Here is a 24,695-nt window from a genome sequence, read left to right on the forward strand (position 1 = left end):
TGTTATGACTTGGTTGTACTTGTGTTGAAAATGTTGTGGTGTCTATGGTTAAAGTTGATCATGCAAACAATTTAAGATTTCAGAACATTGATAAAATTCTTCCTGGCTTTAATAATGTTTGTCCTAGTTTCCCAGAAGTTCATCTGGAGGAAACTTAATACACCCTCAGGCCTTGAGACAGAGGGAAATTAATACGCCCACTTAGGTAATACAGTGCACTTCTCAAAATAATGTCATGATTGTGACTTGTGTGTAATAATAGAATTTAGAATGATTAGCAGACCTTTTGTATTTAGTTTACTTTAATATTGGATGTCTATTAACTACCCTCTATAGATGACTTTATAATGAGTATGCCATTGTTTTCTACAATATAATACATTATTATATGGTCCTAAAATTGTCTTGAGAAGTTAATCATTACAATACACAGCTGTAAACCCAGAGGGTTTGAACCAAAGGACCTTATTCCTGCAGAAGGGTTCAGAAAATTTATGGTAAAACTGGTCATGTGGCAGGGAAAAAAAGAGGGTGTTGAAATTACCAAGAGATATATGTTCAACTATGTTATTAGCTCGACTATTCGAAGAATAGGGTAGCTATCCTACTCGCCCTGGCATCAGCTTGAGCATTAGTGTGAGGGTGAACTTCACAGAAATGTTAAAGTTTGCATACCACCCCAAATATTTTCAAAGTCCATTGAGATATTGGTTTCATATTTTGCATATTTGTTTATCATCATGACCCCAGTCTGTAAAAAGGAGGAGGCAACTCTATCAAGCATTTTGACTGAATTATGGCCCCTTTTTTTACTTAGAATAAATGTTGCGTACCACCCCAAATATTTTCAAAGTCTTTTGAGATATTGATTTCATAATTTGCATACTTGTTTACCGTCATGACCCCAGTCTGTAAAAAGGAGGAGGCAACTCTATCAAGCATTTTGACTGAATTATGGCCCCTTTTCGACTTAGAATAAATGTTAAAGTTTGCATACCACCCCAAATATTTTCAAAGTCCATAGAGATATTGCTTTCATATTTTGCATACTTGCTTAGTATCATGACCCCAGTCTGTAAAAAGGAGGAAGCAACTCTATCAAGCATTTTGACTGAATTATGGCCCTTTTTCTACTTAGAATATGCTTATTGTAATGTTAAAGTTTTACTCATTGCAGATATTATACTATCAAGCACTGAGAATATACGAGCGCGCTGTCCACTGACAGCTCTTGTTTAGATTAGACTATGTAGACAAGAGGGCCATGATGGCCCTGTGTCGCTCACCTGAGTACTATTGCTCAAAATGATATGATTGTTTCAAACCAATCTCATTAGAAGCTGCTAAGGTGTATTCATTTAGATAAATAATAAAGGAGGTAATCTGTCATAAATTCAGTCAATGTGTATCTTCACTGATTGTCCAAGTCCATCTGTTGACATAAAGGAAATTTCATATTAGTATCTTCATTAATTACGGAGATATACCCACTTTAATTTGTTTGTTTGTTTTGGGTTTAACGCCGTTTTTCAACAGTATTTCAGTCATGTAACGGCGGGCATGTTAACCTAACCAGTGTTCCTGGATTCTGTACCAGTACAAACCTGTTCTCCGCAAGTAACTGCCAACTTCCCCACATGAATTATCAGAGGTGGAGGACTAATGATTTCAGACACAATGTCGTTTATCAAATAGTCACGGAGAACATACGCCCCGCCCGAGGATCAAACTCGCGACCCCGCGATCCGTAGACCAACACTCTTACCTACTGAGCTAAGCGGGCGGGCACCACTTTAATTTGAAATAAAGGGAGGTAATTTGACATAAAATCAGTCCATAGTTATCTACCCTGATTGTCTCAGTCCAACTAATGACAATAATGAAATTTCAAATAAGTCCTATTAGTACTCACTGATATAAATCCATTTGGATTAAAATCAGGGGAGGTAATAAGATCTAAAATAACTCTGGAACCTACGATTGGATCTGACAGGTTCGTCATGGAATCCAAGATTTATTGTTGTTGAAGATATTTTGCAAGTTTGTATCAAATCAAACCATAAATGACTGCAAAAGCCAAAATGGCCAATTTTGGACATTTAAGGGGCTATAACTCTGGAACCCATGATGGAATCTGGCCAGTTGAAAAAAGGAACAAAGATCTTGTGGTGATACAAGTTGTGTGCAAGTTTGGTTCAAATAAAATCATAAATAAAACTGCTATTATGCAGACATGGTCAAAATAGCTAATTTTGGCCCTTTCAGGGGCCATAACTCTGGACCCATATCGGGTTCTGGCCAGTTCAAGAAAGAAACCAAGATCTTATGGTGACACAAGTTTTGTGCAAGTTTGATTAAATTCAAATCATAAATGAAGCTGCTATTGTGCAGACAAGGTCAAAATAGCTAATTCTGGCCCTTTCAGGGGCCATAACTCTGGAACCCATGATGGAATCTGGCCAGTTCAAGAAAGGAACCAAGCTCTTATGGTGATACAAGTTGTGTGCAAGTTTGGTTAAAATCAAATTATAAATGAAGCTGCGATTGTGCAGACAAGGTCAAAATTGCTAATTTTGGCCCTTTCAGGGGCCATAACTCTGGAACCCATATCAGGATCTGGCTAGTTCAAGAAAGGAACCAAGATCTTATAGTGACACAAGTTTTATGCAAGTTTGATTAAATTCAAATCATAAATGAAGCTGCTACTGTGCAGACAAGGTCAAAATAGCTAATTCTGGCCCTTTCAGGGGCCAGAACTCTGGAACCCACAATGAAATCTGGCCAGTTCAAGAAAGGAACTGAGATCTTATGGTGATACAAGTTGTGTGCAAGTTTGGTAAAAATAAAATCATAAATGAAACCACTATCGTGCAGACAAGAAATTGTTGACTGACGCACGCACTGACGACGGGTGATCACAAAAGCTCACCTTGTCACTATGCGACAGGTGAGCTAAAAACATAAATTTTGTAATTTTGTGGAACAAAATTTGGCAGTTTTGGCCATTGTATAGGGATATAAATGTGTATATTTTGACTTCAACCCTTATCACGCTGGAGATGATTGATTCTGCCTTTGTGACCAGTGTAGTTCATGATCAGCCTGCACATCCATGCAGTCTGATCATGATCTGCACTATTTGTCATTCAGTCAGTATCATTTTGGTGTAAGCATCCCTTTAACAGTTAATGGTACTGTCTAAATTGAATGATGGACAAGTTCATTATAGAAATTTAGAAGGTTAAGGGTTAAACATAAAATGAAACTGGATTTTATTGCTTTGACAGGAGTAAGCTACATTGAGTGACTCCAACATGAAATCCACAACAAGAGCTTTCTAATGACAGATCTCAACTGTTTGAAGCCCTTCCACCTAAAACTAGCTTATATACAAAAGTTTAAGGAACATTTTCCAAGTGGGAGAAAGGGCATAATTTTGCCATGTTAGCCAGACATGAAGTCATCCCATGATACATAATTCCTAAGAAGCATGCTCATATGCAAAACTGTCACGAAATTTTTGTGTTAAAAAGGGATACATTTTTAACAAAATAAAAGCTAGAGTTATGTAATTGTCCTTGGAGGTCACCTCATGATGCCAAACACATCATAAGGCATAGTGGCTTTTGAGAAGCCTGCTTACATGCAAAACTTGAAATTTTAATTTAAAACCGAGTATAATTTTGACAAAATAAGAGTTATGTAACTTGTCCTTTAGTATATGTATAATGTTTTATGCATTAGGCCTGTAGTTTTAGAGAAACCTACTTACATGCAAACTTTTGTGATGCTGATGCTGACACCAACAAACTAAAGTTCTACTATTTGAAAAAATTCAAACAGTCCAGTCAAATGCACCCAAGTTCTAAGTAAAAATGGGCACAATTCATGAAATATTGGTGCAAGAGTAATGGTCCTTGTGTCATATGATTTGGATGATAATGAAGAATAACTATTGTTTGAAGCAAATCCATCAAGTAATTACAGAGATAAAGTGAAAGTGCCAACAGTAGGATAGCTCTTCATATATATTTCGTAAAGTTGAGCTAAAAACAGTATTGTTGTGCTACAAGGTTTGCTATGCAGCTCTTACCCAAGCAGAGCTTGAACCAAGCACCTTCTAGTTTTGTGGTCAACATCGTAAACTTTCAAACAAGAAATTTTATAATATATGGACATGCTATCAATAAATTAACATCAAATATCACAAAATGAGTCATTTCCATCTATATAAAAATATATAATGGTCACTTTTTTTCGAAAGCAGACCAGCCAACATGACTTTTCAGGAACATCAAGCATACTGTTTGGCTTTAAGTAAGAAGAGAAATACAAACAAAAAAAGATTCATTATATAAATTAAATTTATTGGAAATTTTCTTTTGATAATCTAAATATTGTATAATCAACATGACAAAAACAAACACAAATATCACAACTTCTTTTACACATATGCTAGACAACACACAATGTATACCATCCCTGGTATCCCTGGTATACATATATGTGTGTTGATTACTGCAAACGCGTACTTCAGCAGTATATTGTAAAATATGATCAAGTGTAGCTGCAAAATATCTTATGATACTCACAAACATCGTATAGGAAAACAAAAAAGCACAAAAAATGCAATTCTTATTCAAATAATTAGAAGAAAACGTTTTTAGAAATTTATTTCAACAATATGTGACACATCATATCCTTTCTCAATTTGTTAGAAGTAAAATTTGAAAGTAAAGTATGGTTGACAATTCAATGATAAGGTTTCCATATTGGTTTCATATTTAAAACCTAGTTAAAGCATGAGACTGCCATCATATTTTTAAGGAATACTGGGAAAAAGTTTTGAAAAGGTAGCAAATTTTTCTGTACAGATATAAACAACATAAACAACGAAGTTCAGAGAATAACAACAACTTTAATTGTTAGGATGAAAGTATATATCACAGGATTTATTCCATAATATATGTCCTACAGCACTGTGATTGGTGTTGTAACATTACACAATAAAACAGGAATTATAAATAAAATGGCTACATTCTTACAACTACACTATACAGATATAACCCACCCACTCATTCAAACATTGTATCTGAACTATTGCTTTATAAATGTATTCATAAAATACTGTTGTCCTTATTTTAAATTTGGCATGTATTTTCAAAGAAGTAGAAATTCAATACAAATCTAGACTGAAACACAGTAAGAAGTAGTTGTCCTATATTACGCTAAATTCAGGAACTTTCTGTCAGATTAAAATTATTATATATATATTCATGTTAAATTATTTTAGTCTCGATTTTTGGAATCTACTGAAGAAAAAGCTCTAAAACAATGGGGAAAAAACCCCATCTTCCTGTACGAGTGACCAAATTCAGTATAGATTGAAAGAATAAACTGACTTGCAGAAATACTGTGCATGTAATTCACACATGCATGAATATGACATAGGGTAGATGAAGGAATAAATGCTGTGTGTGTTGTGGTTGTGATGCTTGGATATATGAATGAATATCACTGAATGTTGTGACCATGTATATAACCGATGAAATATGAATATGTATGGAATAAAGGAAGAATAAGTATTGAATAAAGCAAAGTACATTATAAATTTCAATAGGAAATATTCAGCAAATTTAAAAGTTTAAATAACAGCAGTGGCACGACCAGCAAGTTGTACAAATGTACAGGGATTATCTCCCTTGATGTTTTTCCTATTTTCAGCAGTAGCAACAGTTTCAGCAGTATAATGTAATATAAAACATAACGATTTACTCTTGTGCTATTTTTCTCAACATTTCAGGCATTATAAAATAAGGATGCCAGTATTTTAACAAAAAAAAGTGTATAAATAGAATACTTCAAATGATACTGATATTATCATATTACTTGTATCAGAATGGTGGATATATATATATATATATATATATAATATGTGTATAAATTTTTCAAATAATTCCATATTAAGCAAGTTTAAATCAGATCCTTATGATTACAATAAGTATCAATTGTAACTGTTTTCAACAAATAAATGTACATAATATTCTGTCCTCCTTAATTTTCTCTGTAAGGCACAGCTGTGGCAGTAACTTCAAGTAGAACAGTGCATGGCTATGAGCTGAATATTAAAGATTTATAAGAACAAAAAATCTGCAAGTGAAGATGTAAGACACCTATGGGACTGTCAAAATATTTGATAAATGTTTGCAACTGTGCATTAGAGTATTTATAAACAATAAAAATAATACAAATTCTGCAAATCTATAAACTGCCTCATATTTCTTTCTTGGGTCAATGTCACTTATTTTCTCTGTATGTGCTTGTTATGACAAACAGTTAAAGAAGCAGTTTAGACTCTATTTTTTAAGCATCCAATAATGAACAAAATCACTGGTATATGAAATGCTGTCAGTATCAAAGTGTCTTTCTAATAAAATCAATCTTGTGCAGTGGTATCAGTTTCTGTGTCAGCCATAGAAGTCTCAGTTTGCTCCCTTGGTGCTGCTTCCTCCTGCTGTTCAGAGGTGGCGCTAACATCAGTTTTCTCTTCCCGTACAGGAGCGGGTGGGGTAGCAGGTTTAGGGCTTTCTGCCTCTGTAAATAGAAATCATATACACTGTTTGCATGACTTAAATTCAAGTAAATAATTTCAAAAGTACTTGAAGGTTCTGCCTTCAAACAGCTTACAGTGTCAGTTTGTCTAGTCTGTACAGCATATGTTCTCTCCCTCATACATGGACATCTTTCAGTTTGAGGTTTAATGTAGTTTCTGCCAATAAATTGTAAACTGTACTAATAAACTAATAAATTCATTATCATTATTATCAAATCTTTTAATCAGAAAACATCAATCATACCACAAGGTATATTTCATTTTTTTTGTCATATTCAACATTTTGTTTCATTCTACATCAAAATGAAAGTAAGATTTTAAAAACCTTCAAAACATTGTAACTACGCATGTACATATGCAAACAATCCTTAAGTAACCATGTATAACTGTTTATTATTTTTCACTGAAATCACAATATCTCTCTTCTTTGGAAGAAAATAATAAGACTGAGAGAGAAGTACTAGTATATGTAATGGTATTTGAAGCTTTTTTCTCATCAAATTATAATACTGTTTCTGAACTAAACACACCACTGATGACACTAAAAAGTTTAATGAAGAATGTCTCATAATGTTTTAAAAGAAATGTTATAAAAAGTAGGAACCATTTCATCATATTACTTACTTGGTTCTGGGAATGGTTTGTCAAAATCATCTACTCTAGAACTTTTCCATTCAATAAGTCTTTCAAGTGCTGGAAGATGGTTGGCTACAATGTGACCTCCGATCCCTTGTAACATTTTGTGTGCCATGGCTACACCAAACTGTACACGATTAACATTGATTGATGCTACTTCTCCCATTGAACGTGACAAGTTATATGCCTTGTCAAAATATTTTGTTGCTTCATCATATTTTCCCTGAAAATATACAAATCTTATTCTATATCTATCAATTTAGAACTAGAAATTGCTTTTGTAAAAAAGCACATGTCTCCTCCAATGCAAAGTCCTATAGGCAAGAAATCAATAGGGGTCAGGAGCGAAAGTCAAAGAGACACTGATGGTTGGCTGCAATAGGGATCATCTACTTGGCATGTCCAGTCATCTTGCTAAATTTCAACACTACTGGCCTAGCAGTTCTCAAGTCAATGTTCAAGCTCCTGTGACCTTGACCTTTGATCAAGTGACCTCAAAATAAACAGGGGTCATCTACTCTACATGTCCAATCATCCTATTAAGTTTCAACATTCCAGGTCAAGTGGTTCTCAAGTTATTCTCCAGAAATGATTTTACATGACCAGGCCCCTGTGACCTTGACCTTTAATAGACTGACCCCAAAATCAATAGGGATCATCTACTCTGCATGTTCAATCATCCTGTGTTTCAACATTCTGGGTCAAGTGGTTCTCAAGTCATTGATCGGAAATTGTTTTCCATGTTCAGGCTCCTGTGACCTTGACCTTTAACAGAGTGACCCCAAAATCGATAGGGGTCATCTATTCTTCATGACCAATCATCCTATGAAGTTTCAACATTCTGGATCAAGAGGTTCTGAAGTTATTGATCGAAATGGTTAGCAATGTTCAGGCTCCTGTGACCTTGACCTTTAATGGAGTGACCCCAAAAACAATAGGGGTCATTTATTCTGCATGAACAATCCTCATATTAAGTTTCAACATTCTGGGTTGAGTGGTTCTCAAGTTACTGACCGGAAATGGTTTTCAATGTTCAGGCCCCTGTGACCTTGACCTTTAACGGAGTGACTCCAAAATCTATAGGGGTCATCTACTTTGCATGTACAATCATCCTATGAAGTTTCAACATTCTGAGTCAAGTGGTACTCAAGTTATTGATCAGAAATGGTTTTCAATGTTCAGGCTCCTGTGACCTTGACCTTTGACGGAGTAACCACAAAAACAATAGGGGTCATCTGCTCTTCATGACCAATCATCCTATGAAGTTTCAACATTCTGAGTCAAGTGGTTCTCTAGTTATTGATCGGAAATGGTTTTCATTGTTCAGGCCCCTGTGACCTTGACCTTTGATGGAGTGACCCCAAAAACAATAGGGGTCATCTACTGTTCATGAACAATCGTCCTATGAAGTTTCAACATTCTGGGTCAAGTGGTTCTCTAGTTATTGATCGGAAATGGTTTTCAATGTTCAGGCCCCTGTGACCTTGACCTTTGATGGAGTGACCCCAAAAACAAAAGGGGTCATCTAGTCTTCATGACCAATCATTCTATGAAGTTTCAACATTCTGAGTCAAGTGGTTCTCTAGTTATTGATCGGAAATGGTTTTCAATGTTCAGGCCCCTGTGACCTTGACCTTTGACGGAGTGACCCCAAAATCAATAGGGGTCATCTACTCTTCATGATCAATCATCCTATTAAGTTTCAACATTCTGGGTCAAGTGGTTCTCTAGTTATTGATCGGAAATGGTTTTCAATGTTCAGGCCCCTGTGACCTTGACCTTTGACGGAGTGACCCCAAAAACAATAGGGGTCGTCTACTCCAGCAGCCCTACAATCCTATGAAGTTTGAAGGTTCTAGGTCAAATGGTTCTCCAGTTATTGCTCGGAAATGAAGTGTGATGTATGGACGGACGGACACGGCAAAAACAATATGTCTCCCCCAGAGGGGGGGGGGAAGACATAATTATATCTCTTTTTTTTAAGGTGTATAGTAAGAAACTAGATGTGTGTCCATAGAACACAGTTGCCCCCTCCCCCACCACTCCTGTCACTGTACATGGTTTTATGACACAAGGTGAAACATTTTTGGTTGCGGGTTTATCCCGCTACCAAAGTTACAAGTGTATTTCTGACAATCATATAGCATCTTTATTTGATTCCAAATCACATCCAAAGGATGTTCATGTGCTACACAAAGTAATCCCATTCATGAATAATGCGGATGAATTATCAGCAGTTCTTCTTCAACCTCTATCCATTCACACTGACCATTTAGATTATGCAAGATCTATCAATGGTAAGGTATTCTAGCCGATGGTTACATCACTGACTTCCAGCTGGCAATTTGCATAAGTTCATGTAAGGTCAGGCAGAGTTAATCTTATATATGAGGCACCTTTGTATTTGTTTCTTATACATGTATATTTATAGACTGGCTTTTAAACAGAAAATAAATCTAGCAAAACCCGCAACCATCAGACATCTCAAGATTTTGATTTAAGATGTTTGCAACACAAACTTTTAAGAACTTTATGTGCATTTTTCACTAAGTGAAGGACGATAACTCTGGCCTAGCTGATTAAAATCCCAAAGAGAACACCTGGTGCAAAACTTCATAGGCTATAAAACAATCCTCTACTGTTTTATGAATCTAGGTCAAGTACATTTTGTTTGACATACATGCGGCACAAACTTTTATTTTTTGACTAAGTCAAGGGCCATAACTCTGGTCTTGCAAAGTGAAAAAAAAACACAAAAAAAACAAAAACTCAGGTGCACAAATTAACATGCTGGATAATATTCCTAAATGGTTTCATGACCCTAGGTCATATACTTTTTGAGATACGTGCGACACAAATTGTATGCCTTTTCATGCCTGTTTTTTTACTAAGGCAAGGGCCATATCTCTGGTTTGACAGAGTGATATCTCTAACAAAACCCCAGATGCACAACTTCACATGCTGAATACATATTCCTGTAATGATTCATAAAACTGGGTTCAATACTTTTTGAGATACAAGCGACACAGACTTAGGCCCTTTTTATGCATATTTTTAACTAAGTCAAGGGCCATAACTCTGGTCTGACTGTGTGAGATCCAAATTAAAACCCCTGGTGCACAGCTTCCCTTGCTGAATAACAATCCTGTGAGGTTTGATGAATCTGGGTCACATACTGAAGGACACAAATTCTGATAGACAGACGGAAGGCTGGACAGACAGACGTTCCTACAAATGGGTATTTATGTGGCTACTCTTATGTTCTCCCTATTGTTCTTTTAGCCATGTAAAAGAAAAATAGCCACATAAAAGCTTACGGAATGAATGACATCAAAGAACAAGAGTTGTCACAGGAGACAGCGTGTTCTACTACTTTGATGCTGGATAGTGAAACTGGGCACATCTGAGGAAGCTGGAGCTGTCACTGAAGTGTTTAATTACTTCAATGTGGATGAAGATATTGGACAATAGCTTAAGTCTGTGTCAAACGTATTTAGTAACAACCGAGATAGAGAAGGGTATCAAAAAACATTAAATAAGTATAAAAGGGACCTTTCCCAGGTTATGATATGTTAACTTACAAATGTATCTTAGATATTTCCCATATTATGACAAGCTAACTGACCACTGTATTATGAAGATTCCCAAGGTAATGACAAGACAACCTACCGCTGTATTACAGATGTTTCCTATCTAAAGACAAGCTAATACACCAGAGTATTATAGAAAATTTACAGGTCTCACCAGTGTATTACAGCTATTTTCTATGTAATGACAAGCTAACTTACCAGTGTATTACAGACATTTCAAGCTAAAATGACAAGCTAACTCACCAGAGTATTATAGATATTTCCCAGGTTATGACAAGCCTTGCTGTAAGCATGTTCCTGACCGCTCTTCTCTGCTACAGTTACAAACTGCTTCAAATACTCTATGCTCTCCTCAACTCTCCCTTGTCTGTAAATGGAAAGAACATTCAAATAATGACCATATGTCACAAGAATTGTGTTATTTTATAGCACTCAGGCAGGGATATAAACTAGCTATTTTTATTTAGGGGCCCAGACTGTCAAAAATAAATGTTTAACATTAGGTATATGGGCATTTTCTCCAACAATTTATGCGCCCAGCCCAAAATCTAAGGGCCATGGGCTACTGGGCCCCTGCCAATTTATATCCCTGCGTGACTGTGTTATAAAATTTAACACAGATTTACAGGGATACCTTTACAATTTTTAAACTGACATATCAGAATACCTCTAGAGAAATAGTACATCACTGAAGTAAAAAAGAACAAGTCCAGCAAAAGTATCTATATATCAGTAGGTATCTATTCTAAGTCTTATATGAGCCGCGCCAAGAGAAAACCAACATAATGGCTTTGCGACCAGCATGGATCCAGACCAGCCTGCGCATCCGCGCAGTCTGGTCAGGATCCATGCTGTTCGCTAACAGTTTCTCCAATTCCAATAGGCTTTAAAAGCGAACAGTATGGAGCCTGACCAGACTGCGCAGATGCGCAGGCTGGACTGGATCCATGCTGGTCGCAAACACACTATGTTGGTTTTCTCATGGCATGGCTCATATTTTCTACTGTCAATTCCACCTGTTATCACAATGCTGGCAATTACTGATGTGAACTTTTTGTTATATCCTTTTTAAAACCATGAGCCTTCTTGAAAATTTTAAAAGTAATACATAAACAGTTTTATATTTTAGAAATCATTTCTTTATCTATAAAATGAAAATGAACAGCAAATTTTGATTATTTTATCTTAAACATCTTTTTTAAGAGGACATTCTGTCTTTAAACTGAAGAATATTAATAATCAATTAGAACTCAATTAAATATTTTTGTTTCACAACAAAAAGTAGAAAACATGCTTCAGTTGATAAAATTAAGATTCTGCTATAAATTTCACTTTTTTCTTGTGTCAGTGAACACAGTTTCATGCAAGGTGCAGACAAAAAAACTTAGTTTAGCACATTTTTACATAATGTTGCTTTAAAATACTGGAATTACATACAATCACAAATTCTCATATATTCAAAAGCATATATAAGGTGCTTTAAAAAAAAGCAATCTGGTTTTGCACTGTAGTGGTATATACTGAAAAAATAGTCCGAGCTAAAAACTCTAAAACATAAACTGGCACCCTTTAGCATTAGATCAAGACCTGAAATTTTTTGTAAATGTATATTAACCAGAAGATAAATTCTTGCAGCAGTAATAAAAAGACACAATATTATAAGAAGAACTTTATCCTGATGAGTAAACAACTGAAATTAATAAATAATTAAATATGTAACAAACTTTCTGAGATGTTTCTTATATAGTAAGCTGCTAGCTCAGAAAATTTCAATTTTCCATGTGTTTTTTTTTAAATATAGTGAACATCCAAGTGTGTATTTCACTATTTACAAAATCTAGATAAAGTAAGTGATCACTGCTAAACATAACATTTCTTTCAAAACATTTCCACAATATACAACAGACTACCTACCAAACAGTCTTTGAAAATATAATTTATAGATGAATATACAGACAAGTAAAGATGACAAAAGAAAATGAAAGCCTATAGTAATATATGTTTTTTTTAGAACATTATGACTGCGAGTAAAACTGCCTTATTGTAACTACAAACAAGAAAGCAGTAAGATATATGAATTCACTGATTAAAGAGTAAAAGAATAAGCTGAAGACATAATTCATAAGATGATTTTTGATTATTGTTTCAATTTAAAGATAAATCAACTTTAACCTTTAGCCTGCTGATGGCAAGTGATTCTGCCTTTGCGACCAGTGCAGACCAAGATCAGCCTGCACATCCGTGCAGTCTGATCATGGTCTGCACTGTTCGCTATTCAGTCAATAAATTTTCAGTGAACACCCCTTTGAATAATAAGTGGTACTGCCTAAACTGAATGATGGACTAGTCCATTTAAGAAATTTAGCAGGGTAAAGGTTTAAAAGAACAAATACAAAGGTTTTATGACTCATCACAGGAAGTATAACATGATTAGTATGAATAATTAAGCTATACAGTATATATATGTGTATAAGAAAGAGAAAAGTTTCAAGTTTTACCTGGCAAATGTTTTCGCTATTGCATCACAAGCTTTTCCGATGCCTTCCTTATCATCAGTGGATCGGCAAATATCCAAGTATGTGTTCAAATGCTGAAAAAATGTCAAAATTATTTATAAACACATTCTGGAGAAAAATAATCATATATTAAAATTTCATTTAGAACTTATCATCATGATTCAATATATATTTTTCTTTTGCTGTTGATCTTGTTCACTTTACCTTTCATCTTTATTTTTGTCGTTCTTATTTTTCAGAGGTTTGGTTAAGGTCGCTGACTTCAAATCACTTGCCCCTCATCAATGTGGGTTCGAGCCTCACTCGGGGCATTGAATTCTTCATGTGAGGAAGCCAAACAGCTGGCTTACGGAAGGTCGGTGGTTCTACCCAGGTACCGGTTCGGGATGAAATAATGCATGGAGGGGCACCTGGGGTCTTCCTCCACCATCAAAGCTGGAAAGTCGCCATATGACCTATAATTGTGTCAATGCGACGTTAAACCCAACAAAATAAAATAAAAATAAATTCAGAGGTTTGGCAAAGTTCTGAAAGCCAAGGATGTGAGAATAGGTTTTTTGTGTTTATTATGAAATGCCACTGTGTAACATAAATTATGTACCAGTTTCAGGTTTCTTGGGACATATAAAAAGTTGCCTTTAATCTATTTAATCTAAGCAGCAATGCCAATTAAATGAACCCTTTCAATGAAAGCTTTAAATAAATATAAAAGACTTAAGCAAAAAACCTGCAAAAACAGCTTTTTTTTCCAAATGTATTAGACTTACAACAAGTGCTGTATCACTGTCAGCAGCTGTGTCTGCTGCTAGACCCAGTCTGTATGCTGCCTCCCCTTCCAGCTTCTGCTGCTGACCTGTGGTCATAAATCATTTTCCGGTATGTGTTATGAAATTACACTAGATTTCACAGAATTCAGTGACTGCTTACAAAAAGAAAGACTATTTCAAAGATATTTATTCTGTACAACACCCTGAAATTCAATTGCATTATATTTGTGGACATGATATTTTTACATTTATAAATATGTTGTCTTTACTTTTGTTACTGGGGGATCGTAGTAAACTTCCAGTCATTAATGATGCCATGAGGAACTGGTAACAAAATCCCTCCAGGACTAAATCTCAGGCATGCCTTGAAGAATCAGACAAAAGTTATCCCGCTTAAAATTCATATCAAACAAAAACCGTCTCATGATTTTGTACAGGTAGATCAAACCACTCCTAACTATGGATGATAATAATTCCATAGGACAACAATTTTTTGTCCACCTTGAACTGTGAAAACACTAGCATTTTTTTTTCCAGTGGGAGGGGTTTTGCCATATACTCTGACGCCACCAGTCATACACCTCTAACAATGTGTATATGTAATTGAATATACAATGTAACTTACTTTCTTTTGTGGAGTTGTAAGCCTTTGTGAGGTATTCTAGCATTAATTCTACATCCTCTTGCTCTACACGTTCTCCTATAGTAGTATATATGCGAGCCAGGTGTATACATGCATCTGTGTGGAATGTTATACCATCGGCTGTTGTCCAGTCCTTATTTTGAGAAGCAAGACCATAGTATGCCTCAAAATTTTCTGCTGCATTGTAATAATCAGCTAAAACAAAGAAACTATCCATATTTATTATGAGTACTTTGCATTGCTAAATCACTGTATCTTTCTTTGCATCTCTCTTTCAGTTCTATGTATCTTCAGTAGTGCTAGGTATGTTTTTGCTATATCTGCAATAATTTGTAGCCATACTGCATTTTAGCGTCAATTTATAATGCAGTGCTTCAAAATGAGTTGGTTATAAGAATTGCTTTATACTTTACATCAACTTATTCAAACATTTTTTCTAACATACAGATAAAAAGACAACAACAAAATTCTATAAGGAAAGTTTCTTAAGAAGAAATAAAACACTGTCTTGATGATTCTATAGGTTTTACATTAACAGCATTTAGTGGCACTGAGTTTTAAAGTTTAGATATTCCAAATATTTGTAACACGTGTAAGGAAGTACACAAAACATGTAATTCTTATGCTTTTATTGATAAAATCTACTGACAAAACCTGTTTAAAACATGCAGTCTTAAGGTACTTCTGCACGTTTGATAAACCGGAAGTGATGGCATAATGTCATTTATCTGGAAAACGTATAACAAAGCCTGGATCAGGCGTACGGAAATGAAAATCATTTTATGAATTCACGGCAACCTGTGTGAAAAATTTATTACAATGGCACTGTTACTTTTTTTCTAAAGTGAATATAATGATATTAAAACATCTGACATGTTAAATAATTCAAAAATATGTCTTAAAATTGACTTTAAATGTGCGGTTCACTTTAATCTTGGTCAAATATCTCAAAAATAAGCACACGGACCTATACATTTTATTATACCACATTATAGGTCATAATTATGTTTATTTATGACTGTGAGAAGTTTCATTAAATTTTCTTTGTAGAAAAATTTCTATTTGCGAAAATGTTATGAAAGTTGTGATTTTCCCATAGACTCCCATTATGAAAAAACATGAGGTCCAAATTTTTCAAATCAGTCTAGCAAAAAATCAAGCACACGGCACTATCATTTTTATTTGCTGAATTTACCAAGTATATTCTGAAGTTTAAAAAAAATAGGGTTTACTCAAATTCTACATTGTGGAAAAAATTTCAACCCAAATGTGCAGAACTACCTTAAGATAATTTTTAACATAGTTTTGTAGACTAATCAACATTAATGTCAAAACATAACAGTTTTCCTAAAAATCTGTAAGGAAATGAACAATTAGGGGAAGTAAAATAATATTAAACTATTTTTAGGTGAAACATTTATTGCAACATTTGCAACTGATAACAAAATAACTGAACAGTTCAACTGTAAACCTTGAATATAAAAGCCGGTAATTTGGTAAGTTCTCTTTGATTCAACTTCTGCCTTGTGAGCTGAAAGGGCATCTTGGTGATTTATATAATAAACACATTTGTTCTAAGTTATCTACCCTGTGCCTGTCAAAGGTAACCCAAAAATTTGGGGTCAAACTTTGGACAATTCATTAAAATGTGGTAATAATTTGTAATTTAATGAATGTATAATAAGGTGTAATACAGATCTGTTGATAATGAAAGTAGCAAGCATTTGTTACCAATGTAAAAGAAAAGAAGAAAGTAAGTATTTTACATAACAAATTTACCCACTGTGTAGTATCTAAATTATTGGTTTCAGCAATAAAATGCTGGAAATTTGAAACTTGTAGTTCTTCCATTAGTCAATCAAAAGTGATGATATGGACTTTACCATTTTCTTCCTGTGCCAGTGCCACATTACAATAGCCCTCGGCTTGCATTTTTCCACCGTCATTGTCGACCATGTTACTCGTATCAAGACATGTCTCAAAGAAATGATCTGACAACCATTTATCATTGCAAGACTGGAAATAACGTGCAAGTTCATATCTTGCTCTGTACACTTCTTGATAGTCACCTTAATATTTCAAGAAAAAAACAATTTTAAATTAGATAACACATAAATTTTATAGAATCTGTTATTCAAAATTCATGAAGAATCAAAGCTGTAATTAACATTGTTTTAAAATCAAACCAACTATGAACGTATTTCATTAAACTCAAGACAAACAAGAAGCTGCATTCAATAAACGCTTGATGCCCCCAGTGGCATCCTTGTCGATAGATTTTGCACCTAAGTCCAGAACGAGGTCAAGGTCAAACTGAGGTCAGGTGATGTTTGAAGATGAAGAATGGTCACAGTTAACATCTGTATTAGTATCAATTCATTCTTGTAAGCGGTACTGATGCTAGATGAAACGGTCCCATTTGGTTAACCAAGAGATGGCCCATATAAAGCAACCTAAGTACAAAATGAGGTCAAGGTCAAACTGAAGTCAGGTGATGTCTGAAGATGAGGAATGGTCACAGGTTACATCTGCATAAGTATCAAGTCATTCTAGTAAGGGATATTGATGCTAGACGGAACGGTCCCATTTGGTTAACCTCGTACGGATGGATGAACGAATGAACAAACGGACGGATGGACAGGACAATCACTATATGCCCCGCATCAGTAGATGCTGGGGGCATAAAAAAGAATAATCAGTTAAGTACTTAGTTTTTTTTTCCCCATTAAGAGGCTTAGGTAAATGAACCCATGAAGAAAATCTTGTTTCCTTATTCACAGATGAACAATTACCCAAACAGAAAAATTATCATAGCCATCTGTGTGCAGCACTGCATGACCATGGTCATCATGCCAAGTGTCTAGTCACATCAAATGCAAAAAGTAAAGGCCTCAACTTAGCATCTTTATCAAAAACAAGTACAATATGAATATATGAGCCGCGCCATGAGAAAACCAACATAGTGGCTTTGCGACCAGCATGGATCCAGACCAGCCTGTGCATCCGCGCAGTCTGGTCAGGATCCATGCTGTTCGCTAACAGTTTCTCCAATTTCAATAGGCTTTAAAAGCGAACAGCATGGAGACTGACCAGACTGCGCGGATGCGCAGGCTGGTCTGGATCCATGCTGGTCGCAAAGCCACTATGTTGGTTTTCCCATGGCACGGCTCATATGACTTTCAACTGAAAACTTAGTATACTGAAAATATGCATATGCTATGTAACCTATACAAAATCAGAGAAACAGCAAATTACCTTTTCTTTGAGCTGTTTCTGCTCTAGTTAAATGAAGTTTTAGCATATCCAATTTATCATGTTGATCCTCAAGTAATATCATATTCCACAGAAGTGATTCTGGTCCTGCTTGCACTCTTGTATCTTCTTGTCTTTTAATTAGTGCAAAAAGTTCACAGAATGATAAATGAAAACCATTTTGTAACATGTCCACACACAAATTATGTTTATATGTATTCCGATATCTGAAAAACAAAACCAGACAGACTTAAGTAAATAATCTAAACACTGAAAGCATGAATAAAATTTTAGTAAAAGTAAGAACAGATTTTATTACAGTGGAATATTTCTTATCTGAATATGCTCAGACCCAAAAACAAAAAAATTGGATTAGAGGGGTTTTCAGATTAGAAAGGTTTCTATTTTAGACAGAAAAAATATGTTATTTATTAAACATGATGTGTATATCCATCTACAGTCGACATCGTACTTGCGACCACCTCTATTAAGCGATTTTTGTATTAAACGACCGGTCAAAATCCCTCCCGAACGTTTTCAGTACATAAATTCATTCCATTAAACGACTTTTTCATTAAACGACTAGCGACCACATTAATGTAGTCCCGACAGGTAAAATATTCGAAAAAAGTATCTATTAAGCGACCAGGTACCAAAATTCTACCGGGCATTTCTTCATCTGTGTAATTAGTGGGTACGTTTTGCACATGACTGAATGCAACTAACCTTTGTATGAATTGTATCAGTCGAACTTACAAACAATCTAGCCATAATTTTCACGGTTTGTGTACTTGGAAAAGTGTTCACGATGTAAAAACAGATTTTTGAACCATACATGTATGTTCGTAATTAATACTGTTACATTAACAGTTAAAAATAACTTTTCTTTTCATCTGACTGAAATTCATTAAGAGACCATTCCATTAAGAGACCACTTCTTAGCAGTCCCTTGGGTGGTCTCTTAATACAATGTCGACTGTACTAATGAACAGATCAATAAAATATAGTTAAGAGTTAGGTCCATGTTTTGGAGATCACCAAATCATAGAAAGAAAGCATTGTTTTACATGAAAATTAAACAGCATATAAAACATGTATATTATTCTACAAAACCATTGTCAATTTACTCATATATTTATTGAATTCCGGAAAGGGACTGCATGAAGGGGCCACACTTCTGGACAGTTCAGCGCCTTTAAAAACTCACCATTTTTAAAAAGCTGTTACATGTCTTCGTTTTGATGCATTTGCAACAATGTACCAGTGTTTAAACTTAACATAACTATGTAAAACATCGTTTTTGACAATTGTTTACATTTATTTCTTTACAAATGGCATTCTTTTTTAAAGGGGGACAACTCCTTTAGAATATTTTAAATATCCATTTCTATGGGACAGAACAGTAAAACATGTATTGAACAGATAAGTTGTTTGTAAAGATGTTGTTCGTTTACTAAAAATTTCTGTTGTTTTGTGATATACTGCTAAACCTTAAACAATAAGCAACATGTAGATTGGTTTAGTGTGATGTCAATTTTCTTGTTAATTTAACATTTCAATATTAATTATAAACATTGATTTCGCCTGTGCTTATTGCATGCATCTACAAAGCAAACATCTGACATGTCTTATGACATGTGTTAGGGGGCCGATTGTTTGCTGACACCTTTCTTAAAGAGCAATAATTAAAGTTGTATACATTATAACTCAAAGAAGTATAAATACATAATTTATTTTTATAGGCATTAGCTCTTTGATATATTCAAGTTCAGAAATGAGCAAGAATAAAATCAGAATCATTTATAATCATGAATTATGATGACCATGGTTCAGATTAGAGAAGTAGATTTTTAAGTATGTGTATTATAAATCTGGTATCTCAAAAGTTTGTGCCTTTTCAGAGTAGACAGGTTTCAGATTACAAATAGAGAAGGAATAAAAATATTGGTACCAAATCATTTGTAAAGTTAAGAGAGGTTTCAGATTAGAGGGATTCGGATGAAGGAGGTTCAAGTGTATATCAAAATTTCAAGTGAGTACTAGTCAGCTGCAGATACAACCTGATTTTTAAATAGTCTGGAACTTCAAAAAAAAAAAACCACCATAATTTAGATATAAATAAGAAATTCAATCAAATAATGACCAACAATTCTTACGCTGTCGTCTGCCTTTTTGTTAGCATAGGCTGAGAAAATGCTTGATCTGTTTCCAGTAGTTTTTTCTTTTTCTGTATAGGCTTTAACCTTCCACTTGGAGGTCCCTTTGGTGGTGCTGGTGCAAAGTGTACTGGTTGACTATGTTTCATGGAGCCAATCATTCCTGTATTACCCCCACTCTTGGCTCCGTGAATTGGGGGTAAAGTATGTGCAGCCGCCATCTTGGCCTCTGCTAAAAGAAAACATGCTAACATATTACTCTAAAACATATTGCATGTCAAAAGACCAGATCTGACCAGAATATGTAAACACAAAGAAGAAGCTGAGTTTTACTTGTTCTAAGATGCAAAAGGTATGACAAAATTGTAATAATCTAGAAAATATGATGAACAATATCTGAGAATGGACTAACATAGCATCATAAGTCTACAGGCAGCAGTTAAATTTACAGAATTCAACTTTAAATCAAATTCTTTAGAGCAAGGACACAGGAAATTGACACAAACAAATGAAATAAAATTTTAGGTCAATAATATTCTGGCCAATTCTGCATCCAATTATTCTATTTGTTCCCCAAACTGTGAAAAGAGCCAGGCCAATGTGATTACTCCAATAGGAATGCAGGGTTCAAATTTAGACAAGCATACAAGCTAAATGCTAGTGGAATTTTGAAAAGCTAGTGGGTTTGAAATGTACTAGCTAATTTCAGCTAGTCAATAATATATGATATTTTCTTGTTCAACAAAAAATGACACAAGCTATTTTAAGCTAATAGAAAACATTTTTGTTTTTGACTGGCTACTAACAGAGATCAATCAGTAAGTTTTGGCCAGTAAAATATTAATAGAGTAATTAAATATTATTAACTTTAGCCGGTAGCTTTTCATTTTAGCTAGTGATCAAAAAGGGCACTAGCTAATTTCAGCTAGTACAAACTATTGTTAAATTTGACCCCTGGGAATGCAAACAAGAGCTGTCTGTAAGACAGCGCGCTCGACTTTTCTCAGTGCTTGACTCTGAATTAGAGCTTTGCCAGTAAAAAAAATCCAAGTTAAAAAGGGACATAATTCTGTCAAAATTAAAATCAGAGTTATGGGAATTGTGTTTCCTGGTGTAGACTTTGACAGAAAATAACTCTTTTGAGTTTCAAGTCAAAAGCTTTAATAGTAACAGAGATATTTTACTTTATCAAAAAAAAATTTTTTAATTCTAAGTTAAAAAGGGGCATAATTCTGTCAAAATTCAAATCAGAGTTATGGGAATTTTGTCTCCTGGTGTAGACTTTGATAGTCAAAAACTGTTTGAGTTTCAAGTCAAAAGCTTTGATAATAACAGAGATATTTGACTTTATCAAAAACTTTAACCAAAAATTCTAAGTTAAAAAGGGGCATAATTCTGTCAAAATTCAAATCAGAGTTATGGGGATTGTTTCTCCTGGTGTAGACTTTGATAGTAAATATCTATTTTAAGTTTCAAGTCAATAGCTTTGATAGTAACAGAGATATTTGACTTTATCAAAAACTTTAACCAATGGCGACGCCGACGCCGGGGCGAGTGCAATAGCTCTACATTTTCTTCGAAAAGTCGAGCTAAAAATTATACTCTCACATCGATGCTTAAAAGTTCCAAAACAATATCTGCTCTCTGGAATCTTGGGAAAAGACTGGGCTATGAATATTAATAAATGTGAGGTAATGAGTATTACCCGAAGAAAAATCCAAATTTCCTTATATCCATTGTAGTATAGAACTAAAACAATTGAAAACAACTGCAAAATATCTTGGTATTAGAATCGTTAAAGTTCTAAATTGGATCCAACATACAAACAATGTAACGGTGGAGCCAAATAACTCTTTAAGGTTTATATACAAACAATAAATAAGTCAGACAAGCAGCTAATGACACATTTATAAGAACACAGAATCAAATCACGAGTACAGTCTAACCTGTCTTAAGCAGCCAGCCAGGGGAAGCAGACAACTTGGCCGCTTAAGCCAGGTGACCGCTGATCGGAGGGGCAGCCAGTATATATATATTTCAGACTAATTCTGACCAGTGTTCAATCATGACTTTAGCCTTTAGGCCCATTTCTTTTTTGTTTAACTATTATTATTTTACCAGGATACATTTACGTGCATTTGCCTTTGCAATGTTCACGAATGGTCTTCTTAGCAATCAACAACTCCGGCGTGTTTTTTTACAACAAAAATGGTCATAGACGATTTTCCAACTTCAAAACAAGTTTGATTACGATTTTCGCCATTTTGGTAAAGGGAAGCTACTCTCCGCGCTTACTGTCTACGCTAAAATCTAAGATTGCCGTAACGTTCCGTAAAAGATCGAGTGGTTTATATTTCTTTCAAACAAAATCAATTTCATATTATATAAATTCAATAATATTTTGATGAAAGAAATACAAAAAAAAATCACAAATATTATGATACTACACGTAATTAAAGATCGAGTATTATCTTTAACCGAGATCAAACTGCGAACAACAAAATTGACACGAGGTGACACGCAAATTGCTGATAATTACTGGCCATTTGATCGCAACAAAGAGCATCACACCTTTGGTTATCAGTTTGAATTGAGAAGCTCATGTCATTTTGTCGTTTTTGTGGTGACGTCACGCGACACTTAGCAATCACGTGTTTCTCAAAATGTCACCATTGCACATCAAATATACAACTTCTATTGTCTACCAGCCGTTCGATTATCTTCGGCGTCACGTGTCTGTCATCGGTGGTTGATTTCTTGTCTGCTTCTATGGACACAGCTTGCAATTTAGCAACCTGTTAAATCCAATTTTAAACATGGCCGCATGACTGACCGCTGACCGTCTAATGCAGGCCGTTTTTATGCTTTGGGAGGCAATCTGAGTGGCTGCTGGCCGCGGACAGCAGGTGCCCGCTGAATCAAAGTATAAAATAGAGGGAATTTCATCGGGGGCGTCTCAAACTGACCGTAATGTCAGGTGACCGCTGATTCAAGGTGACCGTTAAGGCAGATTAGACTGTATACTCTTCTTGAATGGGGCAATTAATGAAGAAGATGATGGTGATAAGAATACTGCTTGCCTGGCACCCTTGCAAAATCACCTTTGCAGTAAAATTTAGTGTCCAGAGCACTGCTATAAGATATGTCTGTAATAATTATGGTTTTACTAGCAGTGTCAAAATAAGACATCCTAGCAAATTTACCAGTGGACCATCTATCGTAACAAAACAGGTCAACCAAGAAAGCTAACCAAACCCTAGGGTTTCTACGAAGAAACATTAAGGTCAAATCCCAACCCATTAAGACCATTGCTTTCCAGACTCTAGTCCGACCCCAGCTCGAATATGCCTCCGAGGTATGGTCGCCCCACACCCAAACTCAAATTGACGGAATTGAAAGCGTCCAAAAGAGAGCCGCCCGTTGGCTCAAGACCGACTACGGCCGTACTTCCAGTGTAACAGATATGCTACACTCCCTAAACCTTCGTCGACTGGATTTAAGGCGTATAGATTCTAAGTTATCACTCTTCTATAAGATTCATCATGATCTGGTTGCTATCCCAATCGATTACCTGACCCCAATGACCCACTATGTTCGCTATGGCCATTCCCTAAGTTATAGGTTAATTAAATAATCACTGACTATTACAAGTTTTCTTATTTTCCGAGAACAGTGTACCATTGGAACCAACTTCCCCCAGTGTCGCCCATCTCCCTACCCTAGAGCAGTTAAGTGCTGCAGTTTGCAGCCTAGAACATGTCTCACCCTAGTTATCCTGCAAACTCAAGTTTTAATCTTTTTATATCACCAAATTTATTTTTAGTTTCTTCACTCTAAATTTTTTATCACTATATTCTTTCTCTTCTTGATTTTGACGCGCAAAACGTCTACGTTCCCGCAAGGGGTTGACGTCAACAGCAAATAGATAGATCTATCTTCCATTATGTCTAGATTCTAACCCTTTACAGTGATGTAGACAATGGCATTATTGTCTGAGACATTTGCACCAATTTAGTATCTTGATTGACTGAAGACAAACATGCCTATTATGCCATGGGCATGACATGACATGCGATGCTATATATTTGGCAATAAGGTAGGCAACACCTATTTTCATATAATGACAACCCAACAAACATGACTGGCCAGAAACTAGGAGATTCTCCTAACGACCTAAGCCTGCTGAATTGATAAAACAAATTTCATACGTTTTGTGGTATTGTTAATTCGAAAAAGTCCATATTTATAACAAAAACTGCTATGTATCTATCAAAAATAACACTAATGTCTACCTTTGTTATCGTTTTTTAAACTACATGAAAAACTGTCTTATTTGGCAGCCATTGAGCTTCCTGTTGTCATGACAAATATGGTCAGAGGTGAATTTTGCAACCATTTAAATTAACAAAGCATATTGAATACATTTATGAATAACTTTTGAAAGTTATTTTTTATTATTACAGTAATATGAGTTATTTTATCACACTTAAATAATTTTTAATATTAATGGTTGTTTAACGGA

General features: G+C 35.0%; 1 protein-coding gene across 3 annotated transcripts; it reads right to left on the reverse strand.

The window, feature by feature from the left end:
• Positions 1-4,346: 4,346 nt before the first annotated feature.
• LOC123556583 (tetratricopeptide repeat protein 29-like) lies at positions 4,347-24,615 on the reverse strand. Of its 3 annotated transcripts, none has more exons than XM_053542844.1 (11): positions 24,466-24,615; positions 20,174-20,405; positions 18,021-18,244; positions 16,649-16,834; positions 16,237-16,296; positions 14,748-14,960; positions 14,123-14,208; positions 13,338-13,429; positions 11,083-11,206; positions 7,238-7,472; positions 4,347-6,594 (listed from the first exon to the last, which is right to left on the reverse strand). In XM_053542844.1, the coding sequence occupies exons 2-11, from the start codon at positions 20,392-20,394 to the stop codon at positions 6,437-6,439; spliced, it is 1,599 nt and encodes a 532-aa protein (XP_053398819.1). In that variant the 5' UTR covers positions 20,395-20,405; positions 24,466-24,615; the 3' UTR covers positions 4,347-6,436. The 3 variants fall into 3 exon arrangements, with proteins under 3 accessions (XP_053398819.1, XP_053398820.1, XP_045203343.2); XM_053542845.1 differs by having other exon boundaries at positions 20,174-20,402; positions 24,466-24,540; XM_045347408.2 differs by lacking the exon at positions 16,237-16,296.
• Positions 24,616-24,695: the final 80 nt, after the last annotated feature.

The sequence above is a fragment of the Mercenaria mercenaria genome, chromosome 5 (genome assembly GCF_021730395.1).
Source record: "Mercenaria mercenaria strain notata chromosome 5, MADL_Memer_1, whole genome shotgun sequence".
NCBI classification, from domain to species: Eukaryota; Metazoa; Mollusca; class Bivalvia; order Venerida; family Veneridae; genus Mercenaria; species Mercenaria mercenaria.

Bases quoted from the DNA above. Each gene is read 5' to 3' on its own strand.
- LOC123556583 (XM_053542844.1), bottom strand. From the start codon at position 20,394: ATGGCGGCTGCACATACTTTACCCCCAATTCACGGAGCCAAGAGTGGG. The intron at 16,297-16,648 runs GTAAAGTCCATA...ATGCCCTTTCAG, and splicing joins ACTGGCACAGGAAGAAAATG to CTCACAAGGCAGAAGTTGAA. The intron at 11,207-13,337 runs GTAAAACTTGAA...TTCCATTTACAG, and splicing joins ATAGCGAAAACATTTGCCAG to ACAAGGGAGAGTTGAGGAGA.